Source organism: Apis florea, unplaced genomic scaffold (genome assembly GCF_048593485.1).
Source record: "Apis florea isolate Af1SG1 unplaced genomic scaffold, ASM4859348v1 contig_3203_pilon, whole genome shotgun sequence".
In the NCBI taxonomy this organism is placed as follows: domain Eukaryota; kingdom Metazoa; phylum Arthropoda; class Insecta; order Hymenoptera; family Apidae; genus Apis; species Apis florea.
In genome coordinates this window covers 7,148,011-7,175,574 of record NW_028256723.1, presented here as the reverse complement: position 1 = coordinate 7,175,574, position 27,564 = coordinate 7,148,011, and the positions used below count along the sequence as shown (strand labels likewise).

Here is a 27,564-nt window from a genome sequence, read left to right as displayed (position 1 = left end):
TCAACATTATAAATAATTGATATCATATAGAATCTTTTTGTTTCTTATATTATAATTATAATAAGTATAACTAATAGTATTAATGAAAAATTTACCTTCTTGTAAATCTTCATTTATTATTATATTTGTTATTATTATCCAATATAATTTATTAAAATAATTAATATAATTAATCACTTGTAAAATTTCATTAATATCATTAATTAAATTGTGCAAAAGGGTTTAGGAAATGGAAGATTTTTACAAATTAAATAAAACTCGAACTATTAGTTAAATTGTTATATTCAGGCTGTTGATATATCCAATGTGTATATAAAAGAAATGTGATGCCGCATGCGCTGGATGATATATACAGCCTGAATGGAAAATCGCACGAAGAAAAATATAGCATAGAGTGTATTTAGTAATCCAGGATTACTTGTTCTTGGAAAGAGTACGTTGTTTTTCCGCATGCGTAACAAGTTGAGAATCCACAGGTAAACCTTTGCGTCGACGGACTGCATCTATATATTTTTTAGCTCTATTTTCACTATCTGCTTTGTCACCGAAATGTAGATATTCCTCGTCCGTAGAAGGCGTCCAATAAGGATCTTGTTCGATTATCTATGAATGAAATGATTAATATTATATTAATTCATATAATATTATTACTATATTATAAAATTCATTTAATACTATCAATACCTATCAGTAATAGTATTGATATTTTTGTAAGATTTTTATTTTTAATATAGGACACTGATGTAAATTATTAAAGGTACTAATAATTTAAATCGATAGTATTTAATAAAATATATATATATATATATATATATATACATGTATCTTATACATATACATAAGTATATTATAATATATTATATTAAATAAACGAAAATATATATGTTGTTATATAATCTTGTTAATTATATTTCTTGATATTTTTATGAAATCATACATAAAACAATAACGAAAAACTGAATGAAATGCTAAATTATTTATATATATGTAACTTTATATATGTCATTTTGTTCGTGAAAAAGTTAGAAAAATGAAAATAAATAAAGAGTAATTAGCAATTAAGCAATTAATAATTGATTAATTATAATGTAAAACCGACCGAAGAAAAACAAAGAATATTTCTATATATTTTTGCGAATATTTAATAATTACTTCGTGATATTGAAAAGTGGAAAATATCGAGATATTGACCGCGTGTTCTCTTTACATGGAAAAACTTGCCTCCCAATGACTGAAAACCAGTTGAGGACTGGCCAGCCCGGATGTCTGAGTTCGCAGTTCCCTGGCAAGTTGAAAACTCTCCGGTACAGGTAAAGTTGCAAGTACGCGAAATTGTCCACCAAATCCGAGAGCACTTTCCGCGGCAATCACTCGACCTTGTCTTTTTCCAAACGCAGCATATAATTTACCTGAAACAAAAAAATTGATTCTTTGTTTTTTCTTTTCCGTTTCTTTATTTATTTATTTATTTATTATTTTTTTTTTTACTATTTAAACAATATAGCAAATTTTAAAATTCTATATTATTTTAATAATAATTTTGAATTATTTCTTTTCTAAAATACGATATATTTTGAAATAGTGTATTTAAAGAAAATTTCATATACTATATAAAAGATATATAGGAGAAGACGTTTCATCGAAAAAGATTTCTAGGTTACATGGATAATGTCTTCCTTCCCAGTTAAGACGATCTCTTTCTCTGTCGGTCGGGATTCTTCGCTAGGACGGTGAAGACATAGAGTTGCACAGCATTTACAGTCGAAGAGTAAGGAGCATAGTTTCCGGTCGTAGGTTGCGGCACCTGCATTCACCTGCCCTTTTCCATCCTTCTTCCATCGCCGGTACATGCAAGAATCTGGTGTATCCCCTTTTTTTTACCTACTCGTGGTAACGTTACGATCTCACCACATGCATACATACAAACACATTTCCCTCTCTCCCTCGCTATTTCCTTTTCTCTCGCTACTATGCTGCAATCTCGCTGTTGAGAGTTTCACCTCTATAACTTTACTTCCAACGCTACAATTCCCCTCTCTACTAGCTTCTCTACCTCGATGCTCTACTCTCTCAACCCCACCTTGTTTTCAAACTCCTCGTCGAATCGTAAGCAAGTCTTGCTCCTCTCTCAACGGGCAAGAATTCATTCATGCCACACACACAGTGGTTCTCTAAGTGGAGATAGAGCGAATTTATTAAAACGTTGTAATAAATTATCGCCAACACAGGAAAACAAATCTTAAGGTAAAAATAACATAAAACTTAGGTTTTAAAGATGCGTGTATTATTTATGAGTTAAAAGATTGCACATGAAATCGCAGTAATTAAACGTATGTAAAAGAAGAGATCATAGATTAGAGATCACAGATTTAGCCTTTTTTAACGAGGTTATCGCGTACATCTATCATTATTCCGAGTTCTTTTCTCGCGCATTTACACGTTATTTATATTTACATAGATGCATCAAAACAATGGAAAAGAAGAAGAAAAGTTAAAATTAGAAAAAATTCTAATTTGTAACAATGAAGAAATGGAAAGGAATGAACGAATGAATTATGAATATATATTAACCATAATTCTAAAATAATCTGAACCAATGCCTTACCTGTTCATGCTTTTTATTTCACTCGCTTTGACTTATATTGTGTTCTATTCTTCGATCTGATGCGACGAGATAAAATCAGATCAGAATCAAATCGGGATCTTATCTCTCTTCCTATTCGTTTTTATAAATAAAGGAGAGTAAGAGTACAGCAATGCAGGTAGACAGAGGAAACAAATGAGAGAAGAGTGAAGAACTGTAAAGGAAAAGAGAAAAAGTATGAGTGAATGGATCACGGCCTCAATCAATGAAACAGCGATCCTCAAACTCATGATCGCTCTTTGGAAAATCTTATATGATTTGATAATCGTATATTTTGTAACTTTAGCACAATTTAATTTTAATTAGAGTAATATAATAACATGAAATTTAACATATAGGAGATTTAAGAGAGATTAAAAAATTCAGTAACCAACACTTTCGAGCAACACATTAGCTATCAATATGTTATATATAACGCGAAGAGAATGTTCTTTGGCAGATGCGTAAATATTTTTCATATACAAATAATTTTTATTATTATTGTCACGTAATTGGATTCATTGCCTGTTTGTATGTTACACAATCGGCCGCTTATATTACAGTGGCAGCACACAACAATCGTTCGTAACACGACGGTAATTTCAATGAGCGATCGCTACGGTGATTGGATAGGATCTGCTAGTGAAATTGTTACAATTGCCAATCGTCTTCTTCGAATTTGAACCTTTTGGACAAATCACATTGAAATGAAAAATGTGATCGTACGTACGAAAGCGCGTGCGCAGTAGCAATCCGTTTTGGCTGCTTAAACCGACCCACGCAAGTTTAATTCGATTCGACAATAATATTCTTTCGAATACAAACGCGATCTCGCGTGAGATGATCTTGAGAACCGCGTCGACCAAACCACCACCCACACGTTTTTTACCGCGCTACGTAGTTAGATTACTTATATGTGTTTCGCGTTGTTCCTACAGATATTTCCAAGTACGCTCGATAAATGTGACAACACCTCTTTTCCTATTCTTGGCTTCTACCATCGTGTTCCCGCGTTCCATACGAAACGATTTCGCGGGAACAACAAGTTAATCTCGTCGCGTTCGAAAGAAAAAAAAATTCCATCTCTCAGACGGAGGAACAGACACTGTCTTTTTTCACGGTAAAAATTACTAATCGCGAATACTATCCAGATAGATAGACATATACTACAGATAGATGTAAAGGCGAGTTAAGTTGTTAAAAAATAAACGAAGGCGGAAGCAAAGGGACAAAAGGGATAAAAGAAACGTAAAAGAGAGGAGATAAAAGTTGACAAAAAAGGTAGTACGGGCAAAAGGAAGTATGAGCAGGGGAGGAGGGAAGAAAGGCGAATAGGATAAAGGAGGACGAAAAAAGACGAAAGATAAAACTGAGAGAGACAGAGATGGCAAGAAAAGTCTAAGTGACGAGTGCGGCTTGGTGGTTGCATCCGAAGGAGAAGGATGCAAGAAAAGAAGAGAGCTGTGTCGAAGTGGAATGGAGTGGAGTAGATTGGAATGGAATAGAGTGTGGTATGGTGTGGTGGAATGGAATGAAGCATGGGGTGGAGTGGAGTGGAGTGGAGTGGAGTGGAGTGGAGTGGAGTGGAGTGGAGTAGAGTATAGTAGAGTGGAGTGGAGAGTAGAATGGAGTGGGGTGGAGTGGGGTGGAGTATGGAACGGAGTGGAATGGAGTGGAGTAAAGTGGAATGGAGTGGAAAAAGAAGAGCAGAGAAGGGAGACTCATTCATGTTTTGCCTCTAGCTGTTAGAAGTTCAGTCGAACGAATAGTATAGGCACGGCGCACCGCGAATGTTGCGAGTCGTTTAACCTCGGACTAAATCGAATCGTGTTGCAAAACATTAATCGTTAAGACCGCTCGAACGTAGGATGCCGAGTACGTAGGACGTATGATAAAGAAGATAGAGACGCGGAGAACGCAAGGACACGAGAAATAGCGTGAATAGGTATATCGGTGTATTAACGATATCGTGCACAGAACTGTGATTGTTTTCGAGAGCGTGCGCAAACGCCAGCCACGTTGCTGCTGCCACCACTGTCGGTGAATGTGTTTTCTCGTTGAACGCGATAACACTAACAAGAGAGTTAAAACACCGGAAAATTCGAGTTTACGAAGATCGAATCGATTTGAACAGTTGGGTTGTTCCGATGGAACAATTACGAGAAAAAGAGATTAACAATATTTCTGTATTTTTGTTAAGCAATTACAAGAAACAGTGATAGAAATATAATAATATCGAGTTCGATTGAAACGATATATATGTATATATAAGAGATCGAGATCGATTTCGATATATATGTTTTATTACGCGTCAATGAAAAATGGAAAATAAATGCTTACGATGAATCGTGATATATCTATGTGCAAATGTATCCTGTTGACGGTGTTATTTTGACTTCTTACCTTCGATCTTGGTCGAAAATTGGCGACCACATTGTTTACATAGCGATAGAGGCATTTGTTCGATGATCGGTGATCGTTGCGATCACCGATCAGTAAAAACTTGTATATCAAATATATCATTTTGTTGGACGCGGAGAAGAGAAAAAAGGAAGGAAGGAAGAAGGAGGAGGAAAGAGAAGGAAGGAAAAGGCGAGGAAGGATCGCGCGTGCGCGAAAGGATGGCTGATTTGATCTGTTTTTTGTTAGCAATGTTCGGGCAATTGCTCGTTCGCGAGAGCAAAGGTAGCCTCCTTGGCGTAGAACTCGACGAAACTGGGCAAAAATTTCTCAATGAATATTTGTCTTTCGATGATGGAAAGTATCTTGCAAAGTTGCAAGAGTTTGAGGATACAGCGATCGAACTTGATTTGATCGATCAGAAGAGGAAACATCGGCCGATACATCAACCGCCTAGAGTCCTTTATCAAATCGGGGTAAGTTCTTGTTGATTCGAGTCAAATTATTATCTTCGATTTTTTTCTCTACGTTATTAAGCTGACGCATATTTACAACGTTTTCACTTCCTTTTTTCACTTATGTATTCGTTCATATGAAACATATAATTTTTAACAACTATATCAAAATATATACTATTTCATGGAAAAATAATTACTGTGATTATTCAAACGATTTAAATAATATCAATTTTAAATAAATTTTTGCAACGAATAATCTCGTTAAAAAAATATACCATTAATTAAATTAAATCTTGCTTTCTACTTATTTCGAAAAGTTTGTTGTTTAATTTACAATTGTAAGAAGACATTTTAATCGTAAAATTATCGCAAGATAAATATTTCTATTTAAAATTTGTATCTCCCGTGATCCTCCTGATGTTAATGAAAAAAAAATAAATACTCTTGAATTCTTAAGCAAAAAGATATTTGTATAATACTTATTATTATACTCTTCGAATTATCTAATGTAAAGAGAAAAGAGAAAGTGATCGTGTGATCAATTTGAAAATGGCATTCCTTCGACATTTTTCCCATCGCTATTATCAAACATTTACACAAGTTTCTTCAATTTATTCTCTTTTACTATTCCATTATTTTACAAAAATAATTTTTAAAAAAAACAAGTATATTTCATATCCTGTACAAAATAATAAATAAATTATTTCGAAAATTGCATTATAAGATAAAGTCATAATATATATTTGCATAATTTGGCAATCGGATAGGAAAATAAGCGAACAACAATGTACTATGCAATGTAAAAAAATTTCATAAAAATTATGAGAAACGATATAAAGACAAGACAAAGAGATAAAGTTCTAAGCTCACATCTTTAATTGATCGCCGCGTATATTCTTTGGATTATCTGTCATAATACGTAACTATATATATATATATATATATATAGATACATATATACGTGTATATATAAATACACATGGAACGCGGAACACATATACACACACGCGTACGCACACGAGCATATAGTTATTATACATACTATGGCTCAAGAACCAGGTGTCATTTTCACTGTGGCTATGAGAGAAGCGAGAGACGCGTGAGAACTTCCGGATGGAACGCGCAGCCTTTCCGGCCTCCCTATTATCCCATTTTAGTTTGCAGCCACCGAAGGTTTTAATACGTACGATCTTCTGGGAACGGTAAGGCAAAGAAGTAAGGTGGGGATGGAAGGAAGAGAAGGGAATATGGGAGAACGGAAGGGACTCGGCAATAAGAAGGTACAGAGAAAGGAAAAAGTGGCCAATCATTTTAAAAGAGACTTGGTTGCCCGATATACTTATAATATTAACACTGTTCCTCTTAAAATTGTTTCTATTTTATTCTATCATGTTTTTCATTTTTCATGATATAAATATTTGAATTTCTATGAATCTTTTAAATTAATCTATACAAACTTTATAAAAATCGAGAGATACTCTAATTTATTTGGAAATATAAAAGCAAAAAAAAAAAAAAAAAGCGAAATTCGATTTTTATAAATTAAAGCTCAGATTTCAATCTATCTTTAGTTTATACCTGTCATTATAAGGATCAATTTTTATATGAATGAAATTGAAGTTAAATACATAGTATTCAATACATGTTCATTCATATTTCCAAGTATTTGTATACTTTTTAATTGCATAATTGTTACAATTGTGATTATTGTTGTTAAGATCAAAAAGATGAAAATTTAAATTCCTTTTCGTTGTCTTTTATTTATTTTTATACTTAATTTGATATTTTTAAATATAAAGACCAAAAGAAATGGAATAGAGGTGAAAAGAAGACGTATACTGGTAAAAATCTAAGAAAGGGAATTTGAGATGTTTAGCTTAGGTGCTCGAACAGCATGTAGATTGCAAACGACGAGTCGACAGGACGTACGTGATTGCCTCATTCAGCGGATTGACCGACGCCGTTTGAATAGTGTAGTTAGACCAGATGTCTATTCTTTAACAGAGAGGCACGTACCTCTTGAGCATGTTACACAGAACTTCCTTTGCTCAATCGGTTTTTCTCTCTTGAACATGTGCTCGCAAATTCTTTTCTTATTTAATGCAATCTTGTGGATTTTCTTTGATTCATTTTTCTTTTTCTTTTCATTCATGATACAGTTATTCAGAAATCGAAATTGAATTAATCGATTTATCAATTAATAAATCATATACAGTGCATTTTCTTAAGATTTTAAATTGTAAAAATTATACAAAAAAAAATTGTTTAAAATGTTAAATGTGATAATATATATCTTCTTCCAATATTCCAAGTTATTCAAAATCAAAGTTATCAAATGATACGATCAAAATAAGTTTAACATTATCAATCATATAATCAAATCACATTCTACAATATTTTTATTTCATATCAAATAGATTAAGTTAAATGTTAAAAATTATGATTTGCGAAACATAAACAAGAAATGAAACATGAAATAAAAATGAAAAAATAATAAATAAATATATTGAGTAAAAATATTGAAAGTATTAAACATGTATATTTTCTCTGGTCCTTTATCCATCCTTTATAGGCCGAACGTTTCTTGTGAAGCGGGGTCAAGCTGAGAACGGTACGTGGTGACCGTGATCCGCTATCGATCGTGTTGTTGCTTTTATTAGTCTTCATTTCAAAGGACTAACGGATCTTTGTGTTGTTTTTCGTTCTTCGGTCGATTAACTCTTACAGTTCGAAATTAAAAATTTGTTAAAATCGATTTTTAACAAAAACGAGAACGAATATAACAAATATCGAACACGAAAATCGAATTATTTCTAGATCAACGATATAATGAAGTGAAATAAGTCGAATAAAAGCTTGATCAGTTATTTCTGATTATAAAATAGAACCTCAGAATTTCGATTAAACATTAATTATATTTATGTTTTGTGCATAAAATGCTAATAAAAATGTATTTTTGATTATAATTTTTCAGGATAGTGAAGATGAATTGCCCGAATGTTCGGACCGAAGTGAAGTTTGCAGCAAGGTGGATTTATACGGATCACCTTGGGTCGAGAGGCAATGCCGTTGTCCGGATGGTCGTACTTGTCCCAGTAGTTTACACGGAGACGACGGACATACGATAGTTGATAAAACACGGCAGTACAAGCTTTGCGAGCCGGTGAAACGTCTACCCATCTGTCGTTACTTCAAGTTAGTCGCGATCGTCCGTCTAATCGAGAGTATACATCAAGTAGCGGAACGATCAAACGTACCGATTCGCGAATGCTTTACGCGTCCAACACAGATATACACGCGTCTCGTATACAAGATGGCCGTTTACTGTTTACAGAGACGTCACATGGACCTTAGCTCCTGGAGGGGGACCAGCTAATGCAACGGTTCAGCGAGTTTATTGCCGATGCCGACCGGGCAGCGTACCTTATCTAGTTCGAAGACAAGCCTATAGGTCTTCCGAGGGAAACCCAGGATTTATTTATGCATTTGCGTGCTCTCCTCAAAGCGTAAGTCTTTTTCATTCGTCCGTATTCGCATTTGTGTTGGCGTACGCATTCCCATTCCCTTTTCCGCTTCCGTACGTGGTAAATATATATATGTATGGTATATTTATTCGTTACAAGCTCACAGTTCGTGCTAGGGATACGGAATTCTAACCTCATTTCATCTCTTCTCGATAACACGATTATAGAGAATAAAAGACAAAGAAAAAATTTAGACTTCAAGTGTATTTGAAAAAATTTAAATGTTTCATTATTCACATATTATTCGCTTCATTGGATCCAAAAAGGATCTCACCTTTTCAATAATGAGGATGATTTTCCGAATATAATATATTCGCGAAAAAAGTTCAAACATATAACGCATACATATCTTTTGAACATTCTTGCATATGTTTGAATATATTCAGAAGAATGTCAATCTTTTCAATCAAATTGCTGAAAAGATGAAAAGGCAAATAAGTCAATTTTGAACTAAGTTAATCTTTTCAGAGATTACGTTGTCAGCACAAAGAACCCTGTCGATTGTTCACTGTACGAAAGAGACGGAGCTCGCAACTTGAAGAGGTAAATGCATCGCCTCTTTGTCAATGCCCAAAAGGTCATCGATGTCCAAGAAGACATACCGACCCTGGTTCACTTCCAGCAAGATCCTATTCCGGTGTACTAGAGATTAAAACGTATAGTGGGTATTGCGTACCTTCGCAATCGCACCATTCTGAAGCGATTTATAACGTTTGAATTTAAAAAATTTAAAACGTATCGCATTATTATATGTACATGATTGTATAACGAAATAAGAAAAAACATCCATTTGTGATATTTGTGATCGGCATGTGCATTGTTGATTTATGAAACTGTCAAAGCATTCTTTTTCAAAGAAAGAAGAACAAGAACAAGAAGAAAATCACGGAAAGTGATTAACTTCAATTGATCCCAACTTTTGTATCAAACTTGGATCTTTTTGAATAATTTCCGTTTATTTTGAATCTATGAGTTTACCGTCCAGAGAAAGAGAGATAGAGAGAGCGAGAGAGAGAGAGAGAGAGAGAGAGAGAGAGAGCGAGAAAGAGCGCGCGCGAGAGAGAGAAAGAATAGAACCATCAACAAATACGTTGAAACACTGCATTATTCTCTTGATTTATATACACTTATACATCGAAATGCATATGATACCATTTTGACGAGGAAATTTAAATTTTTCTCGTTTCTAATCGAAAATAAAAAATATTTGAACGTTAAATATTCCATTCGGTTTTGATGGGAAATATTTGTTATATATATTTGTATTGTATTATATAGAATGTCATATAATGATTGACATATTTAAAACTAAAAAACATTACTTATAACATCCCTATTTACCGATTGTTTTGGGAACGATGTTATCTGTGAATTGTATTCGGTATATTATATTGCTAAGAACTATGTAATATCGTGTTTGTAAATATTTAATTTTAAAAAAGTGAAATAAATAAATTTCACTATTAACTGCGCCATCATCACTATTACGATTAATGTATTACATAACTATTATAATTGTCATTTATTAACAAGTTATAATTATTAATGGATTTATCATTATTATTATCAAGATTATATAATTAGATCATCAATTTTCTATTTCTTTAACAATATACAAGTTAAAACAGAACAATAATTAAATTTATTATTATTATTATTATTAAATTATATTATATGTCAAAGTTCAAATTAAAAAAAAAATCATATGAATTAATAAATATTAAATAAAATAATATTAAATATAATTTGATTTCAACGAAATGTTTCCCATTTTTTTTGTTTTTCATAAAAATAAATAAATTTTCTTCAGTCGATAAATTAAATCTTTGATACAAGTTTCCAACACGTTCCAACATGCAACGCCAGATGGCGAAAGTTTTAAAGTTGTAAAGTACTAACGCTTTCTACATAACCAAGAACCTGAAAGTTACCGACTAGAAATGTATAAATTGTGAGCAATAGTTAAATCAATGTTCGAATTAATTTTTTGCATTTGAATATAATTTAATATTTGCATCTTTTTATATATCAAATAGCTAACATTAATCATTAAATTACCAGTTAATAATATACTATTATAATTGTATGCGTTTGTGCTAAAAAAATAGTGGATGTCGTAAAAAGCAAATTTATCAAAAGATTATGATACAGGAAAATTTGTGAGAAAATATAAAAGTAATATGGAAAAGCAAAGGAAAGAAAAAAAATTCAAAAATATAATTGTGAAAATAGAATTGATTAAAAATAGATATATTACGTGAATGCAATAATAATTAAAGTAAACTTAATATATTTCGTTGAATTTGCAATAGTTTATTACACGTATATTAACACGTTTCGATATCGGTTGCTCAAGTATAACATGTAAATTTAATTACTATTGTAGATAGTATGTATCATTTACACATACATTATAATGTGTAAGTAGATATATTAAAGAAATCGTTACATAGATTGGTTACATTTGCAAGGGGAGGATCAGCATGTTACAGACGTCGGAGATGTAGGGCTAAGAGTATGCAAAAAATCAAGACCATGTCAGATTACAAATCTATCGTTCAATGATCTGGTTTCGACGGTGCATCGATAAAATAAACTAGTTTCCCGATGAGAACCAGAATGATTTCATGCCCGATATATTTTTCTGGTATTCGATCGAACGCGTGAAAAGTAGCGGTACCGTTGCTATCGATTTGCTTCCGTTTTCGCTTTTTTCCAGTACGGTTCGTGCACATGCGCAATTAACTCCATATAAATTTAAATATGGCTCATATATACGTTTGTTACTTTAACGGTAATACTCGATAGACACTTGCAGCGAAGAAAAAAAGAATAAGAATACAAATATTTTCTTATCGAAGCGTGCGTATTTTATTAAACATGAGATCAAAATTAAGAGGAAGAGAGATATAATTAAAAAGAAAAGATACAGATATGGAATAAGAGAAAGATAAAGAGGATAAGCAAGAAACAAGGAAAAGGAAGTAAAGCGTGGGAACGGAAAAAGATGAGAAGGAAAAAAGGTTGTATTTTACACTTCGATCATCGAGTACCGCATATTTTCTTTTTTCTTTTTTTTTTCTTAAAAATCCAGTAAGTTTCTTCTACAACCAGGTTCGTTACGATTCTCTTCTGTCAAATCTCGCCCCTAATAACTCTCTCTTCGCAAGAAGAATGAAAATAATATATCTACCGGTATCGATCTAGAGTATTCAGTCGGCAGTGGATAGGTAGATGTGTCGATGGAGGAGCAAACGAAGGTAGAGGATTGGCGGAGATGCAGCTTAGGATTCCACGCATAGTCAAGGAGTCTCTGGTTGGTTGGTAAGTGGGACTAGTCGGGACTCATAGGCAGCATGTCTCTTCTACGAGGCTCACAGTCCCATTCGAAACTCTGAAACGCGTCTACTAAGCGTGGCGTTCGCTTTTGCTTCCTCGGGCAAATTCCGTCGCTCGTATACAATATATTTCCTTCTACTTCGAGATTCTGCATGTCCAAACCAAAGTCTCGATGATGCGGGAATATTTGAACGATAAGACCGTGGTTTGAGTCGCTCGAAACTCCGTTGAAGCGGGTGTCGAGCGTTCGATACATTATCGTGATACATAATCGTTCTGATCATCGAATACATCGCCCGGGACGAATAAAATTTAATCGAAAGATATCCATTTCCATCGCTCTATTATCGATCTTTTTTCTCACGAAAGAAAGGTGGCCGCCATCCAGCTATAGTCGCGCACAGCTCGGGAAAACTGCTATTATAAGAGGCAACACTGCGAAGAATCGAAACTAGCCAGAAGAAGACTAGATCGAGGTTGTGCTCGGGGGTCGGGGTCGAGGTCGAGACCCAGATCAAGATCAAGATCGAAATCGAGGTCGTGGTGGTTGGATGGTCGAGGGTGAGTTCCGAGGGACTATTTATCCTTGATATTTTCTCATGTTCTATATTATATACAAACTAGGGTTAAGATTAAAAATTTTATTTAAATTTAATTCCATTTAAATCAGTTGAGACATTTGTTTGTTTTTATGGCAGAAGCATCAGGATCAGAAATGGAATAATAATTCCTTTACTCGAGATAAAAAAAAAAAAACAAAGAAATAGTTGAGAAGTTGAAAGTAATTTTTTCTAAATCGAGGTCATGCGAACCAGGCATACAAATTCCACAAATTCTCGTAGATTCTTCGTGTAATAATTAAAAATGTACAGAAATGAACAAAAAAAAACAAATACAGGAAGCGAGAGTGAGATATATTCATTGAAACGAACTCGCCTCAAACTTCCTAGATAAATCAATCATATATTCTGACCTCTTGAAAAAAAAAAAAAAAAAAAAAAAGAAAGAAAAAAAAACACGGGGATGCGATAAACTTCGAGTATTTTCACGTTTGATTTCCATATGACGCGTGATGGGATACCGTTCGTTACAAGTGTCGACGAACAGGTGCGAATAAAAGAAATAAAATGAATGTATAAAGTTTATAAGTGTATAAGTCTTCAGCTTTATCCTCATCAGATTTATCTCTTGATCATAGTTCTCATAGCTTGCTGTTGTAATTCATCTGATAATATTTATACGTATAACTGTTTCATTGTACTTTTGAAATGCGCATAAAAGCTAATCCAACGGATTTAAATCTTATGAAAGGAGTGAATAAATATATTTGTTATGCTGTCACAGACTCACAATTTTGACATTAATAATATTTGATCTATTCTAGAATTTTTTGCCTATTTTATAGATATTATATATTTCTAAAAAAAAAAAAAAAGAAAATAAATAAATCTTCGTAACAATCGTCCTAGATAATAGAAAGTAATAGATAATTAAATAACTCGATGATTCGCAATAAAAGTGAGGTTAAGTTTCTCTTCATTGGATAGATATTTTAGACGTATTCGGATCGCGGTGTAGATTGAAAAACCAGAAAAACTATATTTAGTTAGAAGGAAATATATAAAAAGAAAAATGGAAGAACAAAATAATATTTATTTCATCGTTATTAGAATTTACGCGTAAAAGAAATCGAAAATAAGTGAAAGAAGAGGCGCGTATACGTATAACGCATCGAGGGTTGTAATTAAGTAGATACAGTTGATCCCAAAAGTATATTCAGCATCTGTAAATATTTCAATAGTTAATTCTTAATAAATATAATTTTTCATTCTATCTGTTCCATTCCATTTCCCATCCAAAATAATTGATATTATCATAGAAGAAGTACACATCTTAAAAATTGACATTCACCTTTTTCCCGATCGATACGTAATATTATTCGTGAAATATCAGAGAATATCCTGGTACGGCTGAGAATATCTTTGGAATCAACTGTAAGTACGTTAACCGCTTGAGTGGATTTTACTGGTCATTGCATGCCGCGGCCTTGAACATGCAAAGGAAGATAACGGCTTGCGAGAAATGTAACAGGTTAACCTGATTTCACTGTATCCGCATGGTGAATATGCGCGATGCTATAATTACCGCGACACGAGCGACGCGAGCGGCACGAGAATGTAACGAGCAAATGAATCGTAAAAACGTCAAAATATAATATATTAGAAACGCTTATTATATAGTTTGCACTTTTTCGATCAATTTTCCAATACACACAAAAAGTAAGATTCATCAAATAAATCCCTTGTCTTTCAAAATGTATATATACTCACTTTTCACTCTCACTGTGTATCCACATGCAATTCTCTCGTCCGATGAGAAAAAATTTTCGCGAATTTTGGAACGCGGTTTCAAAATTCAAAAGGGGGGGGAAAAAAAAAAAAAAAATGGAAGGAAAGACGAACGAAGAGAAAGAAAGGAAAGATGGATGGCTTGACGAGGAAAACAAAAGAGACGAGATCAAAGGTGAAGATTCCGTGGTATAATGGCAGAGAAGAATAGGAGGCACACGTGACCTGCGTGCACAAGCACGCTATAGTGCGTTCAAATTTAACGATTCAATTGAACGTCGAGAAAATCGCGCCCCATTATTTCTCTCCCTCCCCTTCCCCCCTCAATCTCTCTGATGCATAAAAAAATCCCGATACCGTTAAGGAAGCTCGAACTTTCCCTCGAGATTTTCCTTCTTTTTTTTCTTTTTTCCTTCCTCTTCTATATCATTTTTCCTCCCTTCTAGCACACTCTTTCCGAGCATGCACAGTGTCGGAACTCTTTTCGTTTATAGAAAGACGAGAAGATGGTATTTCCCGTGAAAGCTACAGAGGAAAGAAGTGAGCGCGTGAGAAAGGGAGATATCTGAAACGAGATTCCACGCGATCTCTCGTTCTATCATCTTACAATCTGCATCTCCGTTTCACGCTTCTGCCTTCTACCTCTTGTTTGCAAGGGATACGCGCAGATATAATTTAAATGCTATTCAAAATATATTTCAATTATATATCGATTATTGTATCGATTGATCTTTCTCAACCAGTGTATATCTTTCACAGTTAATTTTTCGACGAAATAAAAACATCCGTTTGCTGAAAAAAAAAAAAAAATAACATCGAACAAAGAGAAATCTAATACGTAGTCGCTTTCTGTTATTTCTAGGAGCTCCTCGTTTGAGAACAGTCACGTTTGAACAGAACCTCTATTCCCTCGATCTTCGATCAACAGAACGGCATGAAGTCCACTGTTCGAGCGGCCATATGGTTGGCAGTTGGATGCATGGCTCTGCCGCCGCAATTGCAGGCCGATCCGATGAGTAGCGGGAAGATGAAATATCGGCGTGCGAAGGCGCCATCGTACTTCAACGAAGAGGAGACGAGCAGTTCGATGATTGCGTCTAGCAGCAACGGCGGCGTCGACGAGAACAGCATAGGCCCCACTACTATTGGCAACGTTGCAAAAATCAGCAATGGCGGCAAGAGCCATGTCGATTCCATTATAACGAATCCTATACCTCCTCGTGGAATTGCCGCAACGATTAACAGCGGCTCGATCACGACGCTCTTGTCCTCCTCCTCCTCCTCGTCCTTGCCGTCGACGGTGACGACATCATTGTTTACATCGACGTCCGCTGCGCCAATGTCATTGTCGACGAGTCACGGCCCGTCTTCTTCCGCCGAGCTCGCGTCCCCGACGGGCGGCGGTTTGTTGTCATCCGCGTCGACCTTGTCGACCGCGGAAGCGAGGACAGAGTTGGGCGCACCGTCGACGGGCAACCGTGGCGCGACAAGCACAACGACCGCGAGAACGACGACGACGGCTAGGATGTCGACAATGGCGATAAATACAAGCAGCTCGAATTTGACCACGTTCCCCACCGAGGCCTCCTCGAGAACGATCGCCTCGAATCGGGACGCGAGCACCTTTTTACCATCCTCGAAGAAATCGACGACCAGCTTTAACGAAATCACCACCACTCCCGCCTCGACCTCGTCGAAGGAGATGCGAGAATCCACGGGCAAGATCCGGCCCCAGATCAAATTGACGATGAACTACACGAATCTTGGCGAGGTGAGTGAAATTATTATTATTTCAGACGTTCATCACTGATTTTGCAATATCTTTTCGAAATATTTTTCCAGTTACGAGTTTCGATCTTTTGTACATATACAACTGTTTGACTCGAGTTGTAAAAAAAAAAAAAAAGAAAAAAAACTTATTTGCATAGGTTTTTATGGTTCTGTATAAAAATATTAATTTAAAAATGCAAATGATAGGATGTAAATGATTATAAGGAAAAATGATCTGCTGCTTTCTAAAAGTAATATTATCCAAGAACATCGGATTGCAGATAGATCGTATAATATGATTGTGTAGTTAGAAGCAATAATAATGAACCATTCATACTAAATTGTATTCTCTTTAAAATCTTCTCTTTTTTTCTAACTCTTAATTGATTCATGTATGCATGCATCTTTCACACTTTATATCCTTTGTATATCTACACGTGCTCGCTCTCACTCACATTCACTCGTTTAATCGCTCATTCATTCGTTTGTTCACTTCAAACAAATTATGCAATGATTCTTGGAAAATATTTAACTGTATCCACTCAATAACACGGATAACCAGAAATTCAATGTATTAAAATTTCATATATAAAAAAAAAAAAAATGTTATGCCCGCCTGTTATTCTGGATCGATCAATCTTACCTAAAAAAATTCTATACCCTCTCTTGTTTGAACTGAAACGAATTATAATTTATAATAATTCAAGAAATATTCGGTTATTTTGAGCAATTATTTTTTTGAGAAAAATTGCACTTCTCATTCAATGTTCATACAATATTGTTCCTTCTTCTTTTTCTTCTTCTTCTTCTTGTTTTTTCTTTTTTTATTTTCTTTTCTCACGAGAATGAATCATTTTATTTCATTTGTGTACTTTTAAACAGGATGGATTTTATACGCGGAACATTTCACGCGCAAAATATAACTGTTTAAGCTATAACTATGTTTAACTATACCATAAGTACCGTAACTACACTGCTATAAAGTAGTTAAGTTTCACAGGTCAAAGATGTGTTGCAACTAAATCATGCACTTTGTTTAACGAAAACAAACTATTCTTCTCCTGTATAATGAACTTCACCACTTTTTTTTGCCTGAACAATTTCATTTTCCTCTATCTATTTCTTATTTCATCCTTTCTCATCCTCTTTCATCCTAAACTCTTTCATTGATCATAACATCCGGTAATTATTTTAATAATAAGGATCAAGTTGCGTTTTACCCGGAAAATATATATATATATATATTATTATCTTATGATTGGAAAATCAGATTATATCGAATGTGAAACACTCTCATTATATTTTAAACAATTAATAATTTTTTATAAAATTTAAAAATAAATAAAATAATTTTTTTCGACTTCATTTTATAAACGACAAAATGATAGAGCAAAAACGTGTAGCAAATATAGAATTTAAAATTTAAAAAATTTCGAATTTTTTTTCTATTTTTGTGATTCGACATTTTCTTTAAAAAAAAAAAAAAGGTAAAGAAAAAAAAGTATAAAAAAAATAAATATTTTTAGTTTCGATTTTGAAAAGTTCATATGTGAGATTGAGGTTAAGAGGAAGATAGGAATAAAAATAAAAATGTAATAAACACACAATCTCGCGTAATAAAATAGCAATGATACTAAAATAATAGATATAAATTTCTTGTGAGTTAAGTATTGAGTTGAAAAGAGATTTCAACAATATCAAAATTTTATTGCAAGCAATTTATACTGGAGGGAAAGAAAATGTTGGCCGTTAAAGATGGCCTAAAAGTTTTTATTTGAAATATGAGATTATTTTGATAGAATATATGTTATTAAAAACAATATTATATATATTTTATAATAATAGACATTTAACATTAAAATATTGCACATATTGTATATATGATACATTATTTCGATAATAAAAAAAAAAAAAAGAGAGGAAATTAGTTTTAATCAAGATAATTATGTCTTGAGATTGGTTATCAAGAAACAAAAATGAACAAAATTATAATATATATGTTACGATTACGATTACGATTATAAAATATTATATCGATCATATATCATACCTCCAATAAAACTTTAATCGAATCGGTCGATTCTTCTGAATATATTTCGATATTATCAACGCCATCTACGAATTTAGCGAATTTATCGAAATTACAGTTCGCGCGCAAAACTCGTGAATCGTCGACACGTAACATAACCTATATAAGTTAAAGGAATGGGACAAGATTCTAAATACTTGCATTCTTCGAGTCGTCCAAGTTCAGCTTCTTGGATATTGGTTCAATGTTTTTTTTTTAGAAGATTGTCACGAATCGCATTGCTCGTTTTAACGTTTCAAAAGGAGGGCAAGTGTTCATGACCGTGACGTGCGAGCGGATCGGCTGATGTTAATATCGGTAGTGGAACGTGACGATACCAAAACAAGCAGAAAAGAATGAAAAGGAGAAGAGTATGAAGGGAAAAGAAATAAAAAAAAAAAGAGGATAAAGAAGGAATCGAACGACTTTGCTACACGCTTTTATTGTAATTGCTCGTTCAACTGTACGTGTTCGTACGTAAATTATATCTATGCACTACGTAGATAGTATATGTGTTCGTAAGACAATTTTCTCGATCCGCTTCGAGCAATGAAATATATTCAGTTATGAAAATAGCTGTTCTAGATTAATATTATACGTGGTACATTTTAAGCAAAAAATATCGTTAATTATCAATCTTACGATTAAATGAAAAACCGGACTAATGAAACGTAACGATAAAAGTAAGAATTTAATTCCTTTAACGGCATTCTGTTAAATAAGAAATAAATAACTACTTTGTACAATAACGAAAAACACTCGTAACGAAAAAAGAAAATAATGATGGTTATTGAAGCAGTTCTTTGTTCCTAACGTAAAATCGATTATTCGAAGATTTGAAAAGATTCTTAGAAATTGGCAAAGAATTAGAAAATACCGGGCATTAACGTCGGCATCGGTACTGGAAATACTCTTGGAATTATAGCTTTAGCAATATTATCATAATGGAACAATCAAGTTTGTGGTTCACCAAGAATCATCAAGAATCATCACGATCGTGAATTCACGACACGACAAATTCTAGTCTCTCCTATTTCTTCTTTCGTTCCTCTTAATTATTCGTGTTCTTAAAAATCTCAACTTTTAATTCAGTTTTCGAATCGAAATTAAATTTCGACGCATGTCTAACAAAAATGTTTATCGATCGATTCATAGACTGGGGTACGACTACCGGAGGGTGCAAGCGCAGCTCTTGCAAAACCAACCAAGTATCACTACTATCCGCACAATCAGCATATCTACTTGTTACCAGAGTGCGCGGTACAGCAGGTTTGCAATGCCGTTTACGTTAGGCTGAACTTTACTCAGCCTCTGTGCGCTTGCCCAGGAAGATACCGCGATCCTTGCAGCGCCTCGCTCGACAGCGACGATCTCCACACTACCGAGCTGGTCACCGACCCACGAACCAAGGTTAGTCGCCTTGCCGCACTATCCGCTTTACTAGACCTTTCTTTATTCCTTTGCTTCACTCCTGTGTATCTCTTCTCTCGAGTCTAGAATGTTTCTCTTTTTCACGTTACGCTTATCGAACCTCGTTACGCTTAACACAACGAAACGAAAGGAACGATACGGAACGGAAGTCAATACGGTTCAATTCATCGAAACGTCGGATTTTGCGCGTAATTCAAATTTTCTTCAAATTTTCTTCTCGTCGCTCTTACGTAAATCGGTTCCAAAGTTTGAATTCGATCTTATCGACGTTGAAACACGTGAAGCGAAGGACCGTATATTATCACGTATTAATTTTTTTTTTTTCTATCCAACGCAACGTAAATTTAATCTTCGATTTCATCATCTCTCGCAACTCTTTTTTTTCTTCACTTTTTTTTCCCCGTATCTCTTAATTACTTTTTTTTTTCTTTTAACGATTACTTTTAAAATCTCGACCGCCAATTTCGCGAGCACGTTTTCTCTTTGCGATTAAAAAAAAAAAAAAGGAAAAAAAAAACATCGTATAACTTTGGGACAAAAAAAATTGGTGGCTGTTAGTTACAAGCGATGACTATCATTAAACGTTTGATACACGATAAGTTGTTCAATCGTTTAGAAAGTTAATAATACCGAGATATAAACAATTTATGTATACTACTTATTATGTGGGATTATGGGAACTGGATATGGATAGATAAAATTGTGTAAGTGTTTCCAAGATCTCGAGACGAGAGCAATTTCTCTCTCTCTCTCTATCTCTCTCTCTCTCTCTCTCTCTCTCTCATTCGTTCTCTTCTTCTTTCTTTCTTGATTCTCTCTTGATTTTCTTTAGCATCATACACGAATACAGGATAACTATTTATTTTTATTTATTTGTGTAATTAATTAATTAATTAATTAATTAAGTAAATAACGTCAATTCTGAGAGGATAAGAAATTGAAAACTATCTTTTCTTTTTTCTCGTCTCGTCTCGTCTCATTTATCCCCGAGAATATGCCTGCGGTGTAGAAACAACGAAAGTCAGATATACGAGGGAAAAAGAAACGACAGAATGATGGCAGAAACCTTTCTAGCGTACGCAAAAAAAAAAAAAAAAAAAAAAAGTACGCTTGTTCACTTTCAACCAGTATAACGAGTTTTCGAATTGTTAAACGTTTCTTTATCCTAAATAATAATACTGATAAATCTTAATAATTATATCTTAAATAAACTATCCTCTATAACGATGACACGTTGAAAGAAATAATCTCAAATATATCTTTATTTTTAATTGGAATTTGAAAGTTAAGTTTCTAAATTTAATCGTTTAAAATGTTAAACTCAGAATGATCTTTTTTAATTGGAAAATATTTTTTTTTTTTTTCTTTTTGCACATTTGTATTTGCACGTGCAAATTTGTTCCATAAAGAGAAAAAAAAAAAAAAAAAAAAAAGAAAGAAAAATGGCGCATACGTTAATTGAAATTCTCTCTCTCTCTCTCTCTCTCTCTCGATTTAGGCTCTAACATTGGTGAAAACGTGTGAACCGGTGGCGGAAATGCGCGAGTGCAGAATACCAAGAGACTGGTCTCTCCTCGCGCTACAAAACGTGCGAACAGGGAAATCTCATTATCTCGTGATATGTCGCTGTCCCGACGCCAATATATTGGGTAAGAAATAACGAGGAACAATCAATATTTTTCAACTTTGAAACGGTGATAACATTCTTGTGAAACAACACGTGAACTGGAACAACTTTGGAAATTATTTCAAAATGCGAATATGTAATCGCACGTTTCACACTTTGTATTTTAATACGAAATTGATTATATACATATATAGAGGGTCCTATGAGTCACGATCAGCCAACGTACGCGAGTGTGCCAGGAATTCGTGTTTATGGGATGATGTGCGTGCAAGGAAATCGAAAAGGACGGCCATTAAGATATAAGCGCAGCGTTTCAGGTATGCACGAACATTAATCGTGACAATATTATTACATTATACCGGTTGATCTTAACAAATTTCGCCTCTACAGATCATTTCCATCGAGAGATCGACGAGGAGTCTGCCGCGTACAGAGAAGAGACGAGCGAACGATTGAAGTTTCCATGGTACAAAGTACGGCAACTAATGGATTCAATTATTTGGGATTAGATTCATTAGCTAAACTTCCAAAAAAAAAAAAAAAAAAAAAAAAAAAGGAAAAAAAAAAGAAGAAAAAAAACAAACGATACGATAAATAATTACATTATGCTTAGCGTCACATTTCACATTTTATTTATTAAGCATCTCTCCCTGCTTCGCTTCGCTTCGCTCGTTTATTTATATCGATCCATCTATTTTTTGATGTTTATATTTATATTAACACGTTATACTATATTGTATCAATTATACGTCAATACACCCGTAACATCCATTCTGATATATTGCGACAAAATGACATTGTCAAAGTCATTTCTTTCTTGACAGAATGACTTGTATTTTGTAATTCGGATTACACGACGTGATCGTATGTAACGATCGAATGTGCAACAAACGTTGAATGTATAATTGCTATTACCGTGTTATATTGTGCCCTGGTGCAAACAGATTTGAACAACGACTACGTTCCTTCCGTGGTGATGAACGGGCATAGAAAAACTTCTTGGCACCGTTCCAAACTGTGTTCCAACTTTATCAACCGAAGATAAATTATGAAAAATCATCATACCTTTTTCTCGCGATCAAACGCATCTATTCTAACATTTTATTAAATATCGATAATAATATTTTAAAAATCCGATAACGTGTCACTGTGACTCTTATCTATGATTTTTTTTTTTTTTTTTTTTTAAATAAAGAATAAAATCATGATATTTTCACACATTATTTCACACGATAAATTGCTTTTAGTTTTTCATAGAACTAGCTAGAGAAATAGCTAGTTAAAATAAAAAAATTTTTTCAAAATTATACTTAATACTGTATGTTATGCATAATACTGTAATACTGTTCATATTACTAGCTCATATTTTTGTGTTGATGCGATCATTCAATGAAACCAATGAACGATGCACAAAAATCGTGATTACATCGAATGATATATTTTTTATACTTGATTATTTATTATACACGCTATGTGCAAAAAATTTATTGGGTAGATTAGAGGATAATATTTGGTTATATAATATTCTGTTAGTTTAACTCTTATGATTCTTTCATATATTGAGCAGTTTTTTCTATATTTTTATGAATTTAAATTATATTTACTATTATTTTCAAGTAATAAAAATTTCTTACAAATTTATAATCGCAACAGTTATATTATTAAAACTCGTTAAAAACATGATAACATAAATAAACTTTGTTTCATCGTATTCTTGTTTGCAAATTTTTTTATTTTAATCTTGAAAGATGTATGAAATTTGATAATATGCATATCTTCTAATCGACCTAATAACATCCATTAACTCATGATGATCAATCGATCTTTCTTTACCTTTCATTCATTATAATTTCAAATAGGAAAGGTACAAAAAAAAAAACAAAAATTGAAGAAATAAATAAAAATAAAATAAAAAATATTTGTTTAGAATTCATCTCACTTACCCAATACGTCCGAATTGACTAAAACGCTGCAGCTATACATAGGCGTAACTAGTCGAGGATGTCTTGAATTGAAAGCACGACGGCAAGCTTCTTTGCATGTCGACATCAAATGACCACCATCTACATGTCCTTGATTTTGATGTCCGTTATTTTCACTAATAACACATATTATTTTTTTTTTTTTTCAATATTCGATTCTATCATCGAATTAAACAAAAAGTAATAATACGAAGAAAATAGATAAATATGAAGAAACATTAATCTACTATATGAAAAAAAAAAAAAAAAAAAAAAAAAGGTATTTATACCTTTGAGAATCTTGATAAATTTCCCATTTCTTCACAACAAAACAGACACCCATCATAGGTTCTTCGCATAGAGGCCCAGCAAGCGTTGCCAATTGAAAACCGTTCACCATACCACTTTCGTAACTATACATCATAGATAATAAGTTTAAGTATCAATTTAAACGGGTCAAAATATTTGACTATGATAAAATACTTTAAACTTAATTAATTTCACTTAATTATTTTATATATTGATGAATACTTACGGAGCACGTGGATCCGTAGACTTTGAATGACCTTCCCAAAATTTTCTCTGTTTATAATCGGTTTCGTTTAACAAGATGTTAAGACCACAATTTCGTGGCCCGAACGACCATATTTTATCCAACACATCTTTTTGTCCCGCTTCCCGAAACGCAGTCGCCAATTCAGTTTTAAACGTTTCTAATGCCCGTTGTTTCTTTTCCGACATCGAACACAATGATTCCATTTTGAGGTCCAACGCAATTTTTCCACTTTCTTCCTCTTTGTCTGAACGTGATTTATCATAATGATAGAACAACTTTATTAAATCCACGTTTTTTTCCAAAATCTTAGTTACCTTTTCCGGTAAAGGTTTCGCGTCGATTTCAAAGTAACACTGTCGATTCGCTGTCCAAGTAGCAAAACTAACATCTTCGGATTTTTTTTCGATAGCTTCGTTTACCATATCAACTTTCGGCGGTGGTACGACCGTTTCTCTAAATGGTACTATAGGTTCCGATACGTTTACATCGACTTTCGCATATCGTAATTTCAAATCTTCCAAACACCTTTCCAAATGCACTTCTCCAGCAGTGTTCAATACTATTTCCCCACTCTCTTGAATGTGAACAATGGCACAGGCATCTGCCTGATTAAGCAATTTCAAGCCGTTGATCAATGGTTGCAAATCATTCGGATGTTTTGGTTCGAGCGCAACACGCATTATAGGTACACCGAGTGAAGTTAGTTCCGAAAAGGATGGACAAGCAATGGTGGTGGAAAGGGTCGCTGTCTTTAATACGTGATCCTCCAGATCACCAATTCCGAATACGTTGCCAGAAAATATTTTGTCGGCAGGTTCTAATTCTCTGCCCATCAAAAGGTACAATTTTCGTATAGTAACTTTAGTCACGTGTTTCCCAGGTTTTAAATCTTTTAACGTGATATCCTCGTCTATCACAGACTCACCCGCTTTTTGTCGTTTCAATATTTCACGTGGATCATGTTTTGGACCTAAAACGTATACACTGCACCCCTCTCTTAAACATCCAGAATAAATCCGAGCGAACGCTATTAACGTAGTTTCCGAATTTTCATCTTCCTCGTCGATTTCTTTCGAAATCATATTTTCTGATCGCGAAGATTGACCGCCGTTCAAATTGCTGGTATTAACATCTTGCTCTGTATTTTCAGTTGCCATTTGTTGTTCTTTCATCATTTTTTCCGCGTGTTTTGTTCGTGCTATCTCTCTTCGTTGAGCCAATTCTTCCGAGGTTAAAGGTTTCGGTTTATTTTCTGGCAATACTTTTTTCTCTACTGGAAACATTTTCGATATAAATACAACGATAGGTGAATCAGGAGAAGGATCGCAAGCTAAAAACGTCTCTTTTAATTGTCTCGTTTCTTCTGGTAATGTAGAGAAATCAAAATTTCCGCTTAGTAAACGTTCTACCTTCTCCGAAGTTAAATTATGCGGCGCTGGAACTTTTTCACATATGACGTCGAGGCAGGCACGAGCCAAAGGTAACCATTGGGAACAAACCGCTTGTAATTGAGCCCTACAATCTGTATGCCTTAAATCTCTTGTTGTCAATTTAATATCCATCTTTTTAGCCATTGAAGCTACTTTTTCTTTATCCTTACGAACGGTTATTGTTTCATATAAAGACCAAAGATTATCCAAAATAAGTTGAACAAATAGAGGTTTTTTTGCTTTCTCTTGAGCTCCTTTCATTATTCTCTTTGTTTTAGTATTTACATAATAATCTCCCCAAAGTGTTTTCAACAGAACCTTTTCACTAAAGCCTAATTTGGCTGAAAATATATTGGCAAATTCTTTGATGCCAAATCCCCAGCCATCTGTAGCACTGGAAAATAAGACGTTACCTTGTTCAGGAGAAAAATATAAGTTGGAATCATCTATATCTTCTAGCACAGATTGCCAATCTGCTAGATTTCTTTCAGAAATGTTTTCTATTTTTTCCTTTCTCAATTCTTCTTTTTCTTCACGTTCCATTACATCACTGGCAAATAATTCTCCCATTACAGCATTGACCTGCTCTAAAACTTGTGTTAAATGCACATAAGCATCTAATGCAGACAATTTCATTTCTGTAATCAATCTATCTATTTTATTTAATACTAAAATTGGTTTTAAACCTTCCGTATAAGAAATAGATAATGCACTACGCGTTTGTGGACATACACCTTCTACCACATCAATCACAATGATGGCACCATCACAAAGTCTAACAGCTGTTGAAACTTCTGAAGCAAAATCTACATGCCCTGGAGAATCAATTAAATTGATAGCAAATTCTTGACAATTATATTTATGATAAAGAGTAATAGAACTTGATTTCATTGTAATTCCTCTAAGTTGCTCATCGGGACGACTATCTAAATATCGTAATTTACCAGCAAGTTTATTAGAAATAATTCCATTGCTAGCAACCAAGGAATCTGCCAAAGTTGTTTTGCCATGATCTACATGAGCTAATATACAAATATTTCTTATATTAGCTGGTTTGCTTTGAATTTCACTTAATTTTTCTGGACTAATGAGTCGCATTATGTGATTAATTGTGATTCTGTGATTAATTCATAAGCAAATATAAATGTGAATTTTTGAAGCATTGATAAATGTACAAATATAAAATACAATATGAATATTAAACTGAATGATGAATCTTGAAGATTATAAGATGTGTAACACTGTCGATTTTATCAAACAAACGAAGAAATAATATAAGTACGTCGAAAAATAAAGTCTAATGTATAATATATTTTTATGTATACGATGTACTTATGAATGTATTAGCTTGATAAAATAATAGTAAACACTATTTCACTTTATTTTGTTTCCACAGTACGTAACGTTCGACAAACACAAGGATGTATCGTAGCTTTGTTGACATCGTCGTCGTCTTCCAAAGCATACCACTTGTTTCAGTTGCTCAATCGGTCGCAACACTGACAGATTATTAGTCAGAAAATAACGATTGTAATTATTTCTTTTTTTCTTAATTTCACTGGACATATATTTGCTAAAGGAGAAATCTTTTTGACACTTTTCTTTATCTTCAGAGGTTAGAACCATTAATATAAAATATTGCCTTGTAGCTCGATCTTTTATTTTTTTAGAATCTTCGTTCGTATAACCAAATATTGTTTTCAATCGTTACAAAAAAATTAATTTTAGCATTGCTTCGAAAAATTCCGAAATAAAAAACGTGTCGAAAATTTAGCGTGCACCAAAAATCATATATGTAGTCATAACACGTAACCAATAAATGCTCGAATTGTTTCTATTTTATTACTTTTATCAATTAGTCATGAAAATTGCTCGAAAACAATCGTTATTAGCCTTATCAGAAAGTGATAAACAAAATATTAAAACCTTATGCAAGAAAATTTCAGTTATAAGACATGTGTTATATGATATAAATGCACATGCGCAGAAATATGAAATTTTGTGCCATCTATGACTATGTTTTTTACTG

The 27,564-nt window shown here is 33.6% G+C and overlaps 2 protein-coding genes and 3 long non-coding RNA genes across 8 annotated transcripts; 3 read left to right on the top strand and 2 right to left on the bottom strand.

Moving 5' to 3' along the window:
* Positions 1–264: 264 nt before the first annotated feature.
* Positions 265–27,346, bottom strand: LOC100870340 (elongation factor-like GTPase 1). Of its 3 annotated transcripts, XM_086910795.1 has the most exons (6): positions 25,949–27,346; positions 24,085–25,876; positions 23,840–23,962; positions 23,532–23,686; positions 1,222–1,409; positions 265–603 (listed from the first exon to the last, which is right to left on the bottom strand). In XM_086910795.1, the coding sequence occupies exons 1-6, from the start codon at positions 26,631–26,633 to the stop codon at positions 415–417; spliced, it is 3,132 nt and encodes a 1,043-aa protein (XP_086766921.1). In that variant the 5' UTR covers positions 26,634–27,346; the 3' UTR covers positions 265–414. The 3 variants fall into 3 exon arrangements, with proteins under 3 accessions (XP_086766921.1, XP_003692512.1, XP_086766922.1); XM_003692464.4 differs by having other exon boundaries at positions 24,085–27,346; XM_086910796.1 differs by lacking the exons at positions 265–603; positions 1,222–1,409 and adding an exon at positions 21,708–22,070 and having other exon boundaries at positions 24,085–27,346.
* Positions 2,106–2,696, top strand: LOC147657210 (uncharacterized). The gene is made up of 2 exons (XR_015292761.1): positions 2,106–2,244; positions 2,459–2,696. It is a non-coding gene; the product is annotated as an uncharacterized LOC147657210 (long non-coding RNA).
* On the top strand, positions 4,169–10,635 carry aos (protein argos). The gene is made up of 4 exons (XM_003692470.4): positions 4,169–5,499; positions 8,456–8,676; positions 8,816–8,987; positions 9,474–10,635. The coding sequence occupies exons 1-4, from the start codon at positions 5,089–5,091 to the stop codon at positions 9,720–9,722; spliced, it is 1,053 nt and encodes a 350-aa protein (XP_003692518.1). The 5' UTR covers positions 4,169–5,088; the 3' UTR covers positions 9,723–10,635.
* On the top strand, positions 12,333–14,576 carry LOC147657209 (uncharacterized). 2 transcript variants are annotated; one of them, XR_015292760.1, is made up of 2 exons: positions 12,333–12,905; positions 13,046–14,576. It is a non-coding gene; the product is annotated as an uncharacterized LOC147657209 (long non-coding RNA). The 2 variants fall into 2 exon arrangements; XR_015292759.1 differs by having other exon boundaries at positions 12,381–12,905; positions 13,043–13,487.
* Positions 13,978–14,490, bottom strand: LOC116414120 (uncharacterized). Its single transcript, XR_004224577.2, has 2 exons — positions 14,256–14,490; positions 13,978–14,127 (listed from the first exon to the last, which is right to left on the bottom strand). It is a non-coding gene; the product is annotated as an uncharacterized LOC116414120 (long non-coding RNA).
* Positions 27,347–27,564: the final 218 nt, after the last annotated feature.